Source organism: Bidens hawaiensis, unplaced genomic scaffold, assembly GCF_021521415.1.
Source record: "Bidens hawaiensis isolate Kalapana, Puna unplaced genomic scaffold, B.hawaiensis_p1.1 tig00001685_1, whole genome shotgun sequence".
NCBI classification, from domain to species: domain Eukaryota; kingdom Viridiplantae; phylum Streptophyta; class Magnoliopsida; order Asterales; family Asteraceae; genus Bidens; species Bidens hawaiensis.
The window spans coordinates 2,197,223-2,216,733 of NW_027491095.1; the positions used below are offsets into that span (position 1 = coordinate 2,197,223).

Below are 19,511 nucleotides of genomic sequence, written 5' to 3' on the forward strand. Positions count from 1 at the left end.
TTGTTTATACCATCGATTTGTTTCAATATGAAAGTGAATCATGATTTTCTTAAAAAAATCAAGTACTACGAGAACACATGTTGTTTTGCGTTTGCGCTGAATTAAGCCTAGCAAAATAGGTCCAGGTTAAAACTGACTCTTTCATCAAGAATTAATTTAATTAGTTAAGATTGCGTTGAAATTGTCTTCTAAAAACACTATTAAAATTATTCACAAACTTTATTCTCTACGTACGGTGGCTATTAGCGAAATGTGGTGACGATGGCTATGGTGTAGGTGGCATCGTGGTTACAGCAACGACAGTTGTTTAACTAGTGTCATGGAGATGGTGGTAGTGGGAATAGGGTTGGTGGTGGTCATGACATACTGACAATGGTGACAATGGCTAGATAACAATGGCCTTCATGACGACGGCAGCAGCGAAGGTGACAATGGTGGCGATTGTTTTAGTTTTATTATTAGAACTGGAACTAAATATAGCATGTTGAATATGCAATCCTATGGCTAAAGTCCAATTGAATCACACTTTTGAGAGCAGAGTTGTCACTTTATTAGTTAAAAGCTTGTAGATATTATCAAAGTTTGGGCCTATACCTGTCTCGGCCCAGCCCTAACCGGTGTTAACCAGTCTGGATTCTCTGTATGCTAAACTAGTTTATGGTAATCGGCCTGGTCCAAAACGGTTTTGACCAACGTGCGACCAAACTGGACCAGTTTAGAACCCGGGCAAGTGTATTTTATTAAATTGCTAATGTTGGATGTGATAAGAACCGTTGCTAGCAGTAAACCCAAGCAGGCAGGCACAAAACTAGCAAATACAATCATTGAACATTTGGGTTGCCACATCCCTTAGACTTGTCTAATGGATTCTGATTTGCGATCACTTACGTCCATGTGACTGATTAGGATGTATTTGATTCTTGGTTGCGAGAACTTGCTTCCATGTACATAGCTAATTTAACGAGTATTCCATCTTCGGTTGGGAGGACTTGATTTCCTTATGTTGGTTAGTAATTTTTTAATCTACTACAAAGGAGTTTGATTGAATTTGTACAATATGACTAGGTAGTTTGACCTATGCCATGATTCACATTACACTTGAGTGGATAGTTAGAATAATGCACTATTCACTCGTTCTCATACTAGACCTGTATAGAACTCGAGCAAAGCTATGGCTCAAGCTAAAGTAGCATAGCTATGGCTCAAGCTAAAAACTATTGAGGGGGGGGGGGGGGGGGGGTTGCCGCATAGCCTTAGGATTGTTAAAGTAGCATAGCTATGGCTCAAGCTAAAAACTCGTTCTCATACTAGACCTGTATAGAACTCGAGCAAACTAGTTTTATAACAAAAATATCAATACATATTTGGTTATTTCTTCGATTGAACACCCTTACATGAATTGGAAACTTTGGGGGGGTGGGGGGGCTAAGAATTTATGATTCGAAATTTGGTTTGAGTTTATATTAGTGCTGACAAATTGAAATTAATCAAATATTTTCTAAAACAATTTTCAATAAGTTAGAAGTCACGCGTTGCTTGAATAATGTTCTAACTTATAAAACTTGCTCATTTAAAATGCCTTTATGAAAAAGGTAAGAAAAAAAATTCAAAAAATGTGTGTTACTTTTACTAGTATATGTGTAAAATATCAGTTTCCACCCTTGAAGAAAGCCCAATATTACAACGGTTACTCCCACTCAAAATCAAAATTTGAATTTTTTTCTTTATCCATCTTCCACCTTCATCTCTCACAGCACAAACACACACAAATGGGTGCTTGTTGCAGCAAGACTCATGACACCACAATCACTTCTAAACCCACCCCACCGGAGAAAAACAACAACACTCCCCCCATTGTTGCTTCACCTGCAGCACCACAAACCCTTAACAAAGATGGGTTTATTCTCAAAAATCGAAAAAGCCATGAAATTGATAGACACCCAGATCAACCGGTTGACCCGAACAAAACCCCTGATTCCGATTGCTCAAAATCGGCTACAACCGACTCAGTCGGATCTATTGGTGCCCCGGTGAGAACTTCTAGTTGTACCAAAGAAGAAGTGGATGCGATTCTTATTCAGTGTGGCAGGCTTAGCCGGAGCTCCTCCGGTGTCAATCCGGTTGGCGGTGAGACGCCGACTCGTGGCCGGAGGTATTCGGGTTCCAAGAGGAGTTTTGATTTTGATGATGAGGTGGCAGTGGCAGTGGTGGTTGATGGTGAGACTCAACGGCAGCAGCAACCGAGGGCTTCGTCTCCGTCTTCGCGGAGAAGAAGCCGCGAAAGATCCGGTAGCAAAGAAAGAGGAAGTGGCACCGGAGGAAGGCGATTGAGTCGGTCCCCGAATCGACGATCCGAATCACCGGTTCCTAATGCTACTGCCAGTGTAGCTGCTACTAGTGGTAGCAATCGGCCTGGGAAGATGGTGTCAGTCCCTGCCACCGATAAGACTGGCGGCGGAGAGGTTGCTGCTGGTGTAGTGAAGAAGACTCAAGTGAAGCAAACAGTTGGTGAGGCGGCGGTAGCTGCAATATCCCGAGCTGCAAATGTTAGGGCTTTGAATGAGAATCAGAACCCGCAGCCATTGACACTGAGCCGAGGCAATTCGCCTTACTGGAGGAACCCGTTGGGTGAGATCGATACCAATGTTGTCGGGCCCGAACAACCAGGCAGCAAAGTAAGCATACCGAATCCATATGGCTCGATTTTATCTTATGTTTTAAAGAGTTTTTGGTTTTATAATTATATATCTTGTTTGCAGAAACCAAACGGTGAGAAGACGATGATGACCAACAAAACCGAACAAACTGTATCAAGAACCCGATCTTCATGGTTATCTCGAGAGCTTAACATCAGCCCAGAGTCTTTAATCAACCCTGGCCCGAACCCAAACCCAAACCCACCATCCTATGCTAGTTTATTACTTGAAGACATCCAAAACTTCCACAAGAACCCATCCACTTGTGTCAGCAAGGCGTGCACCGGCTCCAATGATCCGCAACTCAAGGCGGTTAGTGATGACATAATGGAGCCCAGTCTACACAAGTATGTGACCGTTAGAAGAGGTAGTCGCGGTGGTGATGCAGATACCGAAGAACAGGAATCATCAGGGAGCAATAGCTTTGCAGGCAGTCAACAACTGAGTTGGATGTCGTCTTCTTGGGAGCCAAGTTCTGGTGACTCGACTGATTGCTGGACATCTAAATCACGGTCAAATATGGAATTTGAGAAGAGTGGTGAGTATCCGAGGAATGGAATAGGGCGTGGGAGACTAAGCGGTCAAGGCAGAAGCGCTTACCCGCTACCTAACGATGCCACTATTGGTTCAATATAATTGATTGGTTGGTTTGTTTTGTTTGTTGCACACTTGCAACTGTTTTAATGTATTTGACTCAGTTTTTAATCTCATAAGAACCATGATTCTTTTTGTTTCGCTTTGTGCTGTTTGTGCGTTTTAAGAAACGAACCATTAATTTAACATTGACCTTTTTAATACTAGAACTAGAATATGGTATATTGGCTTGTTTAGGTCAGATGACATCGACAAGTAGCGCGTATACAACTCAACATCTGTTAGAACACCAAGACAATAGTATCTTTATAACAAGAATTACTCATACAAGTCATCATTTACAAGTTCAAACAAGAAATGCCACCAAGCGTGTCACAAATTTACAATCTTTTATCGGATAATAGAGAATGCCTGGATTCCACGAGATTGTAGGCTGCTTCCACACGTATTCATAGTTACAGTTAAGCGACATACCTGCCAACGAGGTCAAGTTATCATCTGACTGGTCTAATATGCAAGCATAATTTACTTGTTTAATGTTTAATCATTCAGAGACTCAAAGGTAATCAGAAATCACCATAACCAACCTATCGTGTTATCCTTTTATTGATACCAAAATTTCATACTATTCAGGTTTAGTTTAAAAAAAACTGCATAAAGTAGATCGAATGAAAATAAGAAAATTTACTTATGAACAGCATGATGCAGCACGGGCTCCTTCAGCAGGTCTGTCCACAAGAACCATACCAGCTGGGTTTTGAGTAGGTTGAGCTCTAGGGAGTCTCTTGGCTGTTTCAAACAGCACAATACCATATCAGATAATATGACAAAATCAATACAACGTAGTTTAATAAAAAGTGCAAGTTTACATGGCTTCCAAAATCCAAACATTAAAGTATGCATACCTATTTCATGAAATATGTCATTAACATTAGCAGCAGTTTTGGCAGATGTCTCCATGAAGAAAAGACCGTTTTCATCCGCATATGCACGAGCTTCCTGCAATTTAAGTAAAGCATGTGAATACCTGACTAGTTTACAACTCAATCAACATGTGACATTGATATGGGTTAAGTCTACATACTCTTACAGTAACCATCAGGAACATATATGTGATGAATATGGGTCCAAAACATGTACTTTAACAAGTAGAAGATAAATATGATAGTATTATAAATTTGCATGCAATGTCCAATGTTGCAATTACTATTCAGATGGGTGCGGCACAAAATTGTATGCTAGTTAAAAACTTAAAACCCGTTATAAGTCGATTAATCATGCAAGTTATAAAATTTAGATAACAGGAAGCAACTTTTTTAAAGAATAATAACCTACTTTACTACTCAAACTTCAAAGAATCTGAAATCTCACAAAACACACTTTTATAGATCTATATGATAATTTACAATAAATTGTTTTTCTCTCACTGATCGACAATACAAGATAACAAATGCATGGATACTTTTTAGAATTTAGCACCTCAATTAAATTGTTCTATTATATGATAAAAATTTGCATTCATCAACTTTCAAATAACCATGATTCATGTGACATGATGAGTAGAACAGTTAGCTTGGATAATATATTTAATGTATTATACAGCATGTTGTAGTGACATGATAATAAAATGGAATGCCCCTAGCTGTCAAGATTTGGATGTAATGGAAGATGTTAATAGTACTTGAAGAAAAGTTATAATATAGAGAAAATACACATTAATATATAACAATCTTGACAGGTCATATATTCATAAAAAAACGTCATGTACTTTTAGGTTCAAAGAGAGTCTCATCATGTCAAGTTTATTCATAAAAAAATGTAAAAACAAAAAACATCTGTAGAATTTTAATGAAAACTAACTAAATAACATTTCTAGTAACCACTATTAATAATCTAGGTTTGCTTTAACGCTCTCTCCTAACATGAACAACCATTCAATCAAGGAAGTAAAATTCACACAAGTATAAATAAGAAAAAAGATGCATACTTCTGGTGTCACGTTCCTCTTATCTTCCAGATCAGCTTTGTTTCCAGCAAGTGCCATAACCATGTTAGGATTACCTATACCAAAAACACACAATAATATATATAACTTGTTCTAAGAATTAACAGAGTGAAATCCCTTCTAAACTTTCCTATAAAAACCCAAAACTAATCATGTTCACCTTGCTTTTGAAGCTCTTGCACCCACTTTTTAGCCCGTGTAAACGACTCCTAAAATAGTCATACAAACAGCAAGTCAACTCAATTTCCAAACACATAACAAAGAAAAATAAATAAAAAAACCTTACGAAAGAAAACAATCCAACTTGACATACAATTAACCTTCTGGTAGTGTTGTAGAATTCGCTAGGCTCTAGTCGGGCGATGGGCAGTGGGGTGGGGACTAGCGACAGGACTAATCGAATTGAAATTTATATTTAATTTTTCAAATATAAATACATATACCAAATTTTATATATAAAATATTCGATTTTGACCGATTTTAACCGAATCACGATCAATCAACGACTAGTTGGTGGACGCCAAGGCGGAATATTTACAACCATGCCTTTTGGTATAAAAGATAACTCAAAAAACCAGTTATAAACAATTAAACATAATTCTAGTAAGCATAAACTGAATCACACAATAACCGTACCGCGCTAGTAATATCGTAGACAATAATCGCAGCCGCAGCGCCTCGGTAATACATAGGGGCCAAACTATGATACCTCTCTTGACCCGCAGTATCCCAGATCTCAAACTTCACCGTGGCATCATTCACCGCTAACGTTTGCGAGAAAAACGCCGCCCCAATCGTCGATTCCTTCACCACAACAATAAACAATCGATCATCAAAATCAAACCCTAGAAAGTCAAAAGTCAAAATAAAAAAAAGTCAAAAATGAAGAAAACTGACCTGAAATTCGAGAAATTGGCCTTTGACAAAGCGTAGAACGAGACTTGATTTACCAGCTCCCATGTCTCCAAGCAAAACCTAGAAATTATAATTATTGGAGTTAAATGAAATTGAATTGAATAATAGAGTGATGAATTGAGATATAGGATGAGTGATTACAAGTTTTGCATTGAGATTATTGTGGCCGATGGTTGCCATATTGATTGATTAATATTAATTGATAGATGGTTTGATCAAAATAAGGGTTTTTGGTTTGGTTTGGTTTGGTTACAAGACAAGAGACGTGAAAAGTTGGAGAGTTGAAAAAGAAAAAGAAATGTGGCGCAAACAATACCTAACTATAATGTATACGCGCATTCGGAAACATGGAAAAGTATTTATCTTTGTGTTTATTTATAATATTTATTAAAACCGGTTAACAAAAACACGATATTTGGTTGATATTGTTAAGTTTGTTTGAAGCCGATACTAAATCAAAAAGTAAATTTGTAAACGTCTAAAAGAGTATTGGCACACGTATAATTTATGGCTATAATTTATGACTAATTTGATGGGTATTGATTATGTATGTTACGGTATTAACACTAAACCTAGAAAATAACTTATTTGACGTCTAAAATAGTAGTTGCATATGTATACCTTATAATAAAAAAGACGTGTTGAACTCAACGTTTATTTAGTCGGTGTCAGTTTGGTTTATAACAATATCGAATATAAACATACAAAATAGTTTCATCAAATAAACATATTTCAAATAAAAAGGGAAAAACATATCTAAATAAAGGGTTAAGTTATTCTACAAAGGGTAACAAAAATAAGAAGTATGAGAAACCATAAATAATTGACATGTGTCAAGTGGGGACCAAAAGAAAAAGGTTATAGATGTAATTATACACATTTTCTCTCTCCACATGCAAGACACATGTTAATGCCCCCATCATTTTAGAACGTTTATAACTTTTTCGTATGATATTTTATTTTAAAAAAAAAGTTCATCATAATAACAAGCGTTTTTTTATCTTTAATATGAGTATGATTTTTGTTATATAAAATTTAAAACAAAAATCACGTCATTGTGTCTTTTTCGTCACTGTGTATTTTCGCACACCATTGTGTCTTTTCGCTTATCACTGTGTCTTTTTTCGTCGGTGTGTCTTTTCACACACCATTGTGTCTTTTCGCTTATCATTGTGTTTTTTTTCGCAATTGTGTCTTTTCGCCCATCATTGTGTCTTTCCGCACACCATTGTGTCTTTTCATTTACCATTGTGTCTTTTTTTGCCATTGTGTCTTTTTCGCACACCATTGTGTCTTTTCGCTTATCATTGTGTCTTTTTTCGTCATTGTGTTTTTTCGCACACCATTGTGTCTTTTTTCGTCATTGTGTTTTTCACACACCATTGTGTCTTTTCGCTTATCATTGTGTCTTTTTACGCCATTGTGTCTTTTCGCACACCATTGTGTCTTTTCGTTTATCATTGTGTTTTTTTCGCACACCATTGTGTCTTTTCGCTTATCATTGTGTCTTTTCGCACACCGTTAGTGTCTTTTCACACACCATTGTGTCTTTTCGCTTATCATTGTGTATTTTTTCGCCATTGTGTTTTTTTCGTTATTGTGTCTTTTCGCACACAATTGTGTCTTTTCGCTTATCATTATGTCTTTTTTCGTCATTGTGTCTTTTCACACACCATTGTGTCTTTAACTTGAAAACGTAAAACACAATGGTGAATACGTATAACACAATGACCTAAAACATAAAAAACAATGATGAATACGTATAACACAGTGACCTAAAACGTAAGACACAATGGTGAATACGTATAACACAATGGCCTAAAACGTAAGACATAAACATATAATGACTTGAAACGTAAAACACAATGGAAACAACATATTACACAATGACACAATGAACAACAAAAAAACACAATTAAAAAACCCATTATTTTTTTTTTATTATTTTTATATAATAATATGATACTTATATTAAAGATAAAAAAACGCTTATTATTATGGTGAATTTTTTTTAAAAAATTAATGTCGTATTAAAATGTTATCGACATTTTAAAATGATAGGGGAATTGGCATGTGTCTTGCATGTGGAGAGAGAAAAGTCAACAAATGTGAGTTATTTTACCTTAATGCCCTTTTCATCAATTTTTATTTATTAAATTAATCTCAGTCATTAAAATCTAAGATCAATGGACTGAAGTCATTCTCACCCTTCTCATTTTTGTTGTCCCTTGTATTTTAACTTTACCCCCTTAAATAAATAAAATTTGTATTGTGGTTTTGAAATCAACTTTTAAATCTGTGTATAATTCTTATTATTAGAAAAGTTAATCACATTCATACGATGGAATAGTTTTGATCTTAAAATTTTAGAATTATATGCACATCGTGACACATTTTTTTTAAATGGCCGTTTATAACCGATGAATTCAAAAGTAAAACTTTCTTAATTTTTTTATTTTTAAAAAGTACCACCTTTTTATTTTTTAAAAGTACCATTTTAAAGTAGATGGTTCTAGATGAATATATTCATTATTTCAGCCGTTCTTCGGTTGATCTTCCAACTAGACGGCTATATTATATAGAACTAGTATTTGCACCCACCGGGGTTGTAAACTTTTTATTTACATCTTCACTTCACAAAAAAAGACGAAGTTACCACCACCACCTTTGGGCATCATTCCCTCTTTCATGGCCGGTAACTTTTGTGAATCATTAAGGCGATTCATCTTCTGCAAATTGTCATTGTTGTCTATGTCAGTTTATTTTCAATAAATTTGTCAGTTTATTTTCAATAAATTTGAGTATCGTAAGTACGTTTATTTGCTGTGTAAGGGGGCTTTTTCTTGGAATCCTTTTGTCAGTGTTGTTGGTGGTAGTTATTTTGTCATTAGTTTGATGCCGATAGGCATCTGATCTGCGAATGAAGACGGTGGTGTTCAGATAGCCATGCCTCTTGATGAGGTCCTCTCAACTTTCGCCCACTAACACAGCCATTGTTCTCAACGAAAAAAGTTGTAGTTTTCGTGACAGTGATGTTTTCCATCTTTGCTAATACGTGGTACCTGTATGTATGCAAAGACAAGTCAGATTACTTATTGCTGTAATCGAGGATTTTTGTTAATGCTAGACATAAAACATAATTCTGTGATGGTGCTTTGGTTTCTGCGAATACATGATTCAATAGATTCAAAAACGAATAAGATTACAACCTAAGAGATGAACTAAGATCAACCTGCTGTATATTAACTGTCGTAGCCATTTCACTTGTTTTAAAAAATAATAATAACTTGCATCATCACTAAGGTCAATGGTAAAGCAGACACCCAACACTTCAATTCTACATAATTTCACCATTGAAGTCATTTTAGAAATGAATATCATCCTAGGAATGATTTACCAAGCCTAAATGTTACAACCTTGATGCAAGATTAAAAATGAAAATTTACCTTACTATCGTGATGGTTACGATGTCATAATCGTCACACTTGTAGAACTCTTTTGCCTTGCCAACCTGTTGGATGTGTCAGCTTATCTCTTTAAAGCAAGAGACAAAAGTAAAGGCGAAAGAATTAATAATGCATGTTCATCTAACATTCTATTTTCAATTCATATGTACAGCATATTCAAACTAACATAAATTTTCAATCAAGGCTAATCAAAATTCAAACTAACATAAGCTTCCAATCAAGGCTAATTAAAAACCACAAATAGGAATTAATAGTAAAATCCTGTTACCCTGAAGTGTTTTTAACCCAAAATAAACTACACAAAATTAACCCTTATTCACAACACCGTTAACAAATCAATAGAAAAGAAAACCCAAATAAACTTCAGCCATAGCTGTCAAAAGCTAAACTGAATGACAACATCAATTACAAAGCAATAGAAAACTAAATCCAAACTAAAAATAAAAGAATTAAAGTTAACTACACCTGAAGTAGATGAAAAATTGAAGATAGAAACAGGAAAGAATGTGCAACTGAAACTCCAAATCACTGGATTGTCTCTGTAACATAAAAGAACAAAGAATCAAACATTCATTTAGGTTCCAGACACCAAATCAAAGCAAAACGAAAAAATGTAAGCTATTCGCCAAAATCAACAGTAATCGAAGAAGACGGAACCTGTTGAAGAACAGGTGGCCGTTATCCACCACGACGTACTCTCTTATCTCTCTCGAGGCCCTATTCCATCACGACGACCGCCAATCCAGCCACCACGACGGTCTTTCTCTTCTCTCTCTAGCACCGCAATGACCACCATCGAAGTCGTCTCTGAACGTCAAGGACTCTTCTAGATGTGTGTGAATTTAAAATATGGGGCTACAGTTTTGTATGAGTTACATGAGTACCATGTGGTGGAAAGTAAACGTGGCATCATACCAAGCTGCCAAACACACGATTACAGAGGTACATACCTATTTACAGCCACTACAAACCCAACAATGCAGAAGACATATTTGAAGCTTAAGTTTCAAGTGCTTATGCACAACTTTAGTTGTAAATGTATATATATAACATAACATATTTTTATACTTTTTATATTGCAATCCATTTCTAATTCTATGAATACATCAAAGTGTTGTATCCAAGTAGGGGTGTCGGTCATGTTTAGGTTGCTAAGGGTTTGAAGAAACACTAACCGGACCCCTGACAGATTACGGGTAACCTGGGGGTTGGAGAGATGTTTCCCACGAGGGGTTAGACCCTTGGAAGATGGTTCTTCTGATAACCTGCAAAACAGACACCGTGAGCTCGTCACTGAGAAGGGGGGGGGTTCCTCCTTGTGACCACCCTCCGGCGTGAGAATCAGACTAGATTGCTCTTTAAATATAAAAGTATATTAAGAGATTGCTAGAGCAGATATCAGGTATATTATGATGATAATGTGATAATGTAATGTGTTCAGATGATCATACCATTTGGGGTATTTATAGCCGAAGGTAGGTTTCCAAGGAGGTATGGCCGGCTGCAACAGTGTTCCTGTTCATCAACAGTAGCCTACGCACGTGCCCTGCTGGTAGTTGGTGGGTAGGCAGCGGCTGATAGTGACCAGGCCTGCTGTATACTATTCCCTTTCCACCAACTGCCGCCTACGCACGTGGTATGACAGTAGTTGGTGAGTAGGCAGCGGCTAATAGTGATACAGTACAGGAGCATGTTGCTCGCCATACTGTATCAGTGAGCTGTCGTATCTCTGATCAGATCTTTTGCCCCTACCTCGTCAGGTACAGTAAAAGATCCTTCAGTATACAGACTGGCTTATTTGGGCGGGAGTATTCCCCCTCCCGCCTCTGTGCGGGATTGCTCCCGGCTTTGCTCATTCCTTCAGGTGACACTGAATGATCGAGAGCTAAGTACCTTGTGCGTGTAGCCATGCTGCGCGGGTGGCCTTCCCTCATGGCTTGTATCCGAGGCTGCGGGAACAGGCGGAGTCCTTCACCATGGGAGGCATTTCCTGCGGGAACAGCTTGCGTACTGCGCGTAAGGACGTCACGTCTCTGAGCATGGTTGGTCCTGCGGATCCAGTTGGTCTCTGCGCAGACGTCCCTGTTTAAGGTGAGTCTTGCGGGTCCAACTGGGCTCTGCTGGGACCTACCTCTTCAAGTCCCCCCAGTCCAATGTTCTTCTCATGCGTGTTTAATAAAGTGAGGTGAACTTTTGGACTTAAGCAAAGGGTTTTGAAAAGGGTTTTGTAAGGTTTTCCATGGGGATTCTTTCCGCGGAAGTCCTTGTCACTTGCAGAAATGCCCGAGTTTCCTGCTTGGTCTTTGGGTATGATGCGGGTAGGTCTGTAACCTCCTCGCAAGTCAGGAGCATTGAGTCCCAGTTGTATGGATTTTCCATGAGGTTTTGGTAGTTTTGAACATAGTGATCAATTATGTTAAGACTACCAATTTCATCCTGGAGCTTCAAACAACGTAGTTCTCGACGTTCCCGCTATGCGGGGATGTTATTTCCGTTTCCGCAAGCATTGCCCAGAATATCCTTCTTGGTTTCAATTCCCAGCGGAGCGCTAGGTATGTGAAGGGTTTTGCCTTAACACTGTACCTGCGCTCGTCTTACGGTTACTTTACTTCCAAGGTATTCCTGGCGTCAATTCCCTGCGGGTGCTAGGTATGTGAAGGGTTTTGCCTTTACACTGTACCCGCACCCGTCTTATAGTTACTTGGTTGCCGAGGAATACTTGGCTTCAATTCCCTGCAGGTGCTAGGTATGTGGGGTTTTGCCTTAACACTGTACCCGCATCCGTCTTACGGTTACTTGTTTGCCAAGGTTTTCTTGGCTTCAATTCCCTGCGGGTGCTAGGTATGTGAAGGGTTTTGCCTTTACACTGTACCCGCATCCGTCTTACGGTTACTTGTTTGCCAAGGTTTTCTTGGCTTCAATTCCCTGCGGGTGCTAGGTATGTGAAGGGTTTTGCCTTTACACTGTACCCGCATCCGTCTTACGGTTACTTGTTTGCCAAGGTTTTCTTGGCTTCAATTCCCTGCGGGTGCTAGGTATGTGAAGGGTTTTGCCTTTACACTGTACCCGCATCCGTCTTACGGTTACTTGTTTGCCAAGGTTTTCTTGGCTTCAATTCCCTGCGGGTGCTAGGTATGTGAAGGGTTTTGCCTTTACACTGTACCCGCATCCGTCTTACGGTTACTTGTTTGCCAAGGGGTAAGGGGTATTTTCCCGCTTTTTAATATTTTCGAATTTTGAATTTTGAAATTCGAAGAGTTGGTGAAAAGATAAGAACAGTCCAAACCTCTGAAACGTCGTGCGACGGTTTCTTCTGACTGTGTCAGGACGTGCAGGAAGTTATGGTGACGTGACAGAACATGGTCATTCCAGTCGCTTTTTCAGGCGCGTGGGCGCGATTTTTCGGGCGCGTGGCCGCGAAATTACTGGCATACGTCCTGACAACAGCTGTTGCCAGCTTGGTTTTTGCCACGTGTCATAGTTTCATTGCACATTCGATTTCTCTCTCCTCCGCATTAATTTCACCGCATTAATTGCGATTACTATATAAAGGGGGAGAGGGTTACTTTGCAATTCACACTTTTTACTCTTCTCTTCATCTTTAAGGCGACTTCCGGCGAATACTCCTTTATTCAATCGAGCATTCTCTTGAAATCGTTCTCTTCTTTCTCTGCAAGATGTCTTCTCGTGATGCTGAAGCTATAGCTGACGACAGGGGTACTGCTGGCGAGTGCCAGTGTGCTCTGCCCGGCGATCAGTACCGGTATGTTGTCAGGAAGTTCATGCTCGATCATCTCGAGCCTGAGTTTCCTGAATCCCACCAGACCGTGTATGATGCCCCCAGAGGCAAGATCGGGGTTTATGCTGCATTTTTTGTCTATGGGAATCTTAGATTCCCGTTGACAAAATTTGTTTACCGTGTCCTTGAGAGGCACGGTGTTCATTTGACCGAGCTGCACCCCATGGCGATCGCCAAGATTCGCCATTTTGAGTGGGTGTGCCGGATTTTGGGCATCGCCAAGATTCGCCATTCTGAAGAGGTAGGTCCCAGCAGAGCCCAGTTGGACCCGCAATACTCACCTTAAACGGGGACGTCTGCGCAGAGACCAACTGGATCCGCAGGACCAACCATGCTCAGAGACGTGACGTCCTTACGCGCAGTACGCAAGCTGGTCCCGCAGGAAATGCCTCCCAATGGTGAAGGACTCCGCCTGTCCCCGCAGCCTCGGATACAAGCCATTAGGGAAGGCCACCCGCGCAGCATGGCTACACGCACAAGGCACTTAGCTCTCGATCATTCAGTGTCACCTGAAGGAATGAGCCAAGCCGGGAGCAATCCCGCACAGAGGCGGGAGGGGGAATACTCCCGCCCAAATAAGCCAGTCCGTATACTGAAGGATCTTTTACTGTACCTGACGAGGTATGGGCGAAAGATCTGATCAGAGATACGACAGCTCACTGATACAGTATGGCGAGCAGCATGCTCCTGTACTGTATCACTATTAGCCGCTGCCTACTCACCAACTACTGCCATACCACGTGCGTAGCCGTCAGTTGGTGGAACAGGAATAGTATACAGCAGGCCTGGTCGCTATCAGCCGCTACCTACCCACCAACTACCAGCAGGGCACGTGCGTAGGCTATTGTTGGTGGAACAGGAACACTGTTGCAGCCGGCCATACCTCTTTGGAAACCTACCTTCGGCTATAAATACCACAAATGGTATGACCATCTCATCTTATCCTATCTTACTACATTATCATCATAATATACCTGATATCTGCTCTAGCAATCTCTTAATATACTTTTATATTTAAAGAGCAATCTAGTCTGATTCTCACGCCGGAGGGTGGTCACAAGGAGGAACCCCCCCCTTCTCAGTGACGAGCTCACGGTGTCTGTTTTGCAGGTTATCAGAAGAACCATCTTCCAAGGGTCTAACCCCTCGTGGGAAACAGCTATCCAACCCCCAGGTTACCAGTAATCTGCCCGGGGTCCGGTCGTGGGTTTCTTCATTGGCGCCATCCGTGCATAAAGCTAGAACTACAATTTTCTCCAGTTTTTTCAAACTTTTACAAAGATGGTTAGAGAAATTCCGGTGACCACAACCCCAGCTACTGGGATGAACACCGGCAACACAGTTTTTACGAACACTACCCCGGCTACCGAAGCCGGGGCAAGTGAAGTAAATTTTACGAACACTACCCCACTTACCAAAGCTGGGGCAAGTGCAGTAAATGATCACCTACTGGGATCCACCGATATCCAGTTTGAGAAACGAAGACTTCCCCGCCAGACTCTCGATGAAGTTAAGGCATGGGCGGAGGCACGACAAAAGGAATTCCAGGCTGAGTTGAACGAACGCTTGCGTTCCGTGCAACAGGCCGACGAATTCGAATACTGGGAGGATGACTCGGAGGAATCCGACTCCGACGCGAACCCTCGCCATAGGGCAAAAGGGAAGCGTAAGGAAACGGAATCCCAACCGAAAAGGCATTTTGGACAAGCCTTCAAACCAAAAAGCACAGGTGGAAGTCCACGAGACTTCTCTAAAACGTTCAGACCAAACGTTGCAAATGCAGGAACGTCCAAATTTGCAAGGGACATTGCTGAAGCAATCGCCCCAAAGAGTGCCAAACAAATGCCCAACATAGGCACATATGACGGTATATCTGATCCAGACGATCATTTGAACAGGTTCATAGCGGGGGCAACCGTCAGCAATTGGACGGAACCCACGTGGTGTTACATGTTCCAAATGACGCTGGTGGGGGCTGCTAGAGCTTGGTTTGATCGTCTACCGGTCAACCACATCTACGACTGGGCAGACTTCCAGCAGAAGTTTAGCCAACATTTCAGCCAGCAACGGAAGTATACCGAGGAGCAATGGACAATCTTCAAATGCATACGAGAGGAAGATGAATCTCTGCCAAACTTCATCACTCGCTTCAACTCAAAGAAGCTAAGTTTGGGCAATATCAGCGAAGATCTTGTTCGCGCTGCCTTCATCCAGGGCGCACATGACCCAGAGCTCATCCGCACCCTAACGGGTAAAGATGGCATGCCATCCACATGGGATGGCATCATGACAGCAGCAAAACGCTATGCGGAAACGGAGAAGCAACTGGGTAAAGATCTCCCACAGAGCACAAACCTCTACACCCAGAGGACGAGAGAAGACAACGTCCTCACCGCCCGACTAAATAAAAAACGAAAGCTAGGCATTTGGCAGTCAAGGGTAAACTTTGACAACTCATCCGGCTTGCAACATCGGTTGGGCGGAAGGGATAATGTACAGTCGCACCGGAACTCCAGATGGACGCCACTCACCAAAAGCGTCACTGAGATATTCGCCACTGAAGAGCTCCCATGGCCAAAGCCTCCAATAATCCGACATCGTCACGATGCTGATCGGAGCAAATACTGTGACTTTCACAAGACAAAGGGCCACAACACTGAAGAATGCATAGATGTAAAAGACATGGTCGAAGCATTTGTCAGAGATGGGACGCTCGCGCACCTCGTGGCGTAATAAAGGCTGAGCAGGCGAGTGCGTATAGAACCCCAGCGGGGGAAAACACGAATCAATTCCAGCTTCAATATCGAGACTACATGCTGCGTAAAGAACGAGATCCCGAACCAGGTGCGTATCGGCTCGATGACACTCCCATCCCAACAACATGGAAGGGAGCTCATTTACACAGTTTGCATGTAAATCAATTCCAACTTGTAAAGAAAAGGCCAAGAGCCACTTCTAATGGAAATGATTCTCTTTAAGAACATCGAAGCTGATGATTTTACATTTATACTTTTCTGAACACTAATATGCCGGTTTTCACCGCATAATTACGTGAAGTCATTGCATGGGAAGGCGGTCCTACCCGCACGAACCCAATAACGTGACAAACCTTCACGCAGGTCAGTTTGGGAAAAAGTTCAGCACCCAAAAATGAAAGTGCCGGTCTATCCGCATGAATCATTAAAGGAAACTGAATAATAACCTATCAACAACCGCGCGTCGAACGGTTAAACTATGCAACACTGGTGACGGCGTTCACATTACGTGAAGTCGTTGCGTGGGAAGGCGGTCCTACCCGCACGAACCCAATAACTTGACAAACCTTCACGCAGGTCAGTTGAAGGGGAAGAGTTCAATTATCCCATTAAATGAAAGTGCCGGTCTATCCGCATGAATCATGAAAGGAAACTGAACACTAACCTATCGACAACCGCGCGTCGAACGGTTCAAAACAAAATTCTTAAAAAGGATAAGGAAAACCTACACGCAGGTCAGATAAGGGTAAAGTTTTGCCATCCTACTAAGTGCAAGTGACGGTTCTACCCGCACAATCACGAAAGAGGAAGCAAGACTTCCTGTTATCAACCACGTTCAAAGGTTAACTTATCCTCAAAAGGTGAGGAAAACCTACACGCAGGTCAGATATAGGTTTAAAGTTAAAGCCATCCTACTAAGTGCAAGTGACGGTTCTACCCGCACAATCACGAAAGAGGAAGCGAAAACTTTAATCCATTATCAACCACGTTCAAAGGTTAACTTATCTATGCCTTAGAAATTTCGAAAAGTAAAACCTACACGCAGGTCAGATGAAGGTTAAAGTTTAGCCATCCTACCAAGTGCAAGTGACGGTTCTACCCGCACAATCACGAAGGAGGAAGCGAAACTTTAACCCATTATCAACCACGTTCAAAGGTTAACTTATTCTAAACACTTGGAAAATTGCTAATTTAAACTAAGTATGCAAGTCATAAGTTTATAAAGCAAGGAACCCAAAGAAGGAAATAACAATCTTAGCAAAAAGATTAATATTTCAAGAATATATTACAAGAATGGCCGGGTAACTACCCGCCTAAAAAAAAAATAAAACTATACAAGTCTATCTTAGCAATGGGAAGGGATCTTCAGGATCAAGCTTCAGGGCCGCTTCCACTTGGACCCGCTCCGTCAGAAGAACGGGGTGGTTCGAGGAACGCTTTGAGGACAGCTAACCCATCATCAGCAGCAGCTACTTCGTCCACCTTTTCCACCACTGGATGCGGGAAGGCGGCGTATTGGTTCAATGCTTGGTCATAAATGGCTTCGGTATCCACATCGAACAAAGGGAAGTTGGAAGGCGGGACGCCTTTCTCAACAAACCCTAGACCAAGCAGGAAGCCGGCCTTTTCCCCATCCTCGTGAGAAGCGTTGAGGGCTGCGGTCATAGCATCATCGTAAGAGGTCTCTGAAAAGACCCGACGCACAACCTACAAAGAAAACACAAGTATTAGAACCTTTTCTTACAAAAGAAAAGCGTGAAGATAAAACTAAACATACCTGAGGCAACGCTTTTCGAAGAAGCCATTGGAGGGCAGCTTGAGCTTCGTTACGGGCGCGTTCGGCTTCGCTCTTGTTAAGGTTGGCAAGTAAAACTTCCTTTGCGGCAGCCTCTTCGACGCCCTTAAGCTTCCGCTCGGCGTGGTCAAGCACCCCCCTCTGGTCCAGGATTTCCTGGAGTTTCTTGGCATCTTCCATTGCCAAGGCATCATGAGCGCGTTGGAGAGCCTCTAATTTGGCCTTGAGCTCCTCATTCTCCACACGCAAAGGCTCAGCAACGGCTTCAGCCTTGGCAGCCCTCTCGGTTGCATTTCGCGCAGTCTCCCTGGCCAGCCGAAGCTGTTCATTCACAGCTTGGGCAGCCTTGGAGCGGGCCTCGAGTCGCGCCTGAACTTCAACCTCGAGGGCCTTGAAGGCCTTCTCCTTGTCGGCGGCAGCTGCCGCCAGCTGTTGGTTCTCCTCCCGAAGAGCACGCGCCTCAGATATGTCCTTGGCGCGAGCTGCTTTCAACTTGTCGTTTTCACGACAAAGCAGCTCGACGCGCGGCTGCATCCGGGCCTGGAGAACCCGAAGCTCATTAGTTAGCCTACCCTCCTGGTAGCTAACCATGGCTTCCCCCAACGCACCCGGAGGAGCAGCGTGGCGAGCCCAGTCCACGCACTCCACAGGTGTGCGAAGGGTTGTTCCTCGGCGTATGTTCCATCGTGGAACATACACTTCATTGGAATCCGACACTGCAAAAGAAACAAAGGCAGTAAGGAAAAGATGATAAAAAACATAAGAAAAGAAAGGAACCCTACGCACCTGTAGGGTCAATGACAGGCCGATAGCCGCCAAACCCATCACCTGAACCTAAAGGAAATCCATCCAACAGGTCAGGCAGACGGGAAGGTGGCAAAGATCGGCGGGAAGCCCTGCGCGTACCTGATGGTCCGGCCATCGGTGCCGGTGGCGCGGGCATTGTGGCAGCCGCCGAGGTCGCCGTTGTGGTCGCCGCCGCGGTCGCCGCCTCGTAGGCAGCAGCAGTAACCGCCGGCTCTGTGAAGGATGCTGTAAAAATCGCACTCACAGCCGGCGGTGACGTCATCTCAGCTGGAACAGTCTGCTCAGAGGGAGCAACTGAACCAGCGGAAGCAGGCGCAGGCACCTGGGTCGACGCCTCAGGTAGGCTGACCAAGCCTACCGTCATTGGTGGAAGGATACTCCTCTGCGCTTCACCCCGGAATGCGTCAACATCCACGCCTGCACAAAGAAGAAAGTGTTAGATAAATTTATAGTGATAAATCTGCAAAGACATTATGATTGTACTTACGGGTTTTCTTGACCCTGAACGTACGGACGGGCGGGGAGGAACCCGATGGAGCCGGCCTCTTGGTACCGGTCACCGTCGTCTTCGTTGGTTCTCCGGAGGTAACGGTCGTAGCCTCCGGAGCAGTGGTCTCCTCACCACCGGGGTTCCCCGCCACCTCTTCACTATCTGACTCCGAGTCAGATAGAACCAC

At 42.1% G+C, this 19,511-nt stretch overlaps 2 protein-coding genes across 3 annotated transcripts; one reads left to right on the forward strand and one right to left on the reverse strand.

The window, feature by feature from the left end:
• The first annotated feature begins 1,746 nt into the window (after window positions 1-1,746).
• Window positions 1,747-3,374, forward strand: LOC143591408 (uncharacterized protein At1g65710-like). Of its 2 annotated transcripts, XM_077071625.1 has the most exons (2): window positions 1,900-2,022; window positions 2,169-3,374. In XM_077071625.1, the coding sequence occupies exons 1-2, from the start codon at window positions 1,924-1,926 to the stop codon at window positions 3,330-3,332; spliced, it is 1,263 nt and encodes a 420-aa protein (XP_076927740.1). In that variant the 5' UTR covers window positions 1,900-1,923; the 3' UTR covers window positions 3,333-3,374. The 2 variants fall into 2 exon arrangements, with proteins under 2 accessions (XP_076927735.1, XP_076927740.1); XM_077071620.1 differs by having other exon boundaries at window positions 1,747-3,374.
• A 179-nt stretch (window positions 3,375-3,553) lies between these two features.
• LOC143591423 (ras-related protein RHN1-like) lies at window positions 3,554-6,566 on the reverse strand. Its single transcript, XM_077071632.1, has 8 exons — window positions 6,352-6,566; window positions 6,193-6,270; window positions 5,932-6,099; window positions 5,456-5,504; window positions 5,278-5,351; window positions 4,196-4,289; window positions 3,979-4,079; window positions 3,554-3,764 (listed from the first exon to the last, which is right to left on the reverse strand). The coding sequence occupies exons 1-7, from the start codon at window positions 6,388-6,390 to the stop codon at window positions 3,979-3,981; spliced, it is 603 nt and encodes a 200-aa protein (XP_076927747.1). The 5' UTR covers window positions 6,391-6,566; the 3' UTR covers window positions 3,554-3,764.
• Window positions 6,567-19,511: the final 12,945 nt, after the last annotated feature.

What these genes read in the sequence shown, in the direction of transcription:
- LOC143591408 (XM_077071620.1), top strand. Translation starts at nt 1,770, where the DNA reads ATGGGTGCTTGTTGCAGCAAGACTCATGACACCACAATCACTTCTAAA.
- LOC143591423 (XM_077071632.1), bottom strand. Translation starts at nt 6,390, where the DNA reads ATGGCAACCATCGGCCACAATAATCTCAATGCAAAACTT. An exon ending in ATAATCTCAATGCAAAACTT is followed by an intron (nt 6,271 to 6,351) that starts GTAATCACTCAT and finishes TATAATTTCTAG; the next exon opens with GTTTTGCTTGGAGACATGGG. An exon ending in TCTACGATATTACTAGCGCG is followed by an intron (nt 5,505 to 5,931) that starts GTACGGTTATTG and finishes TGACTATTTTAG; the next exon opens with GAGTCGTTTACACGGGCTAA.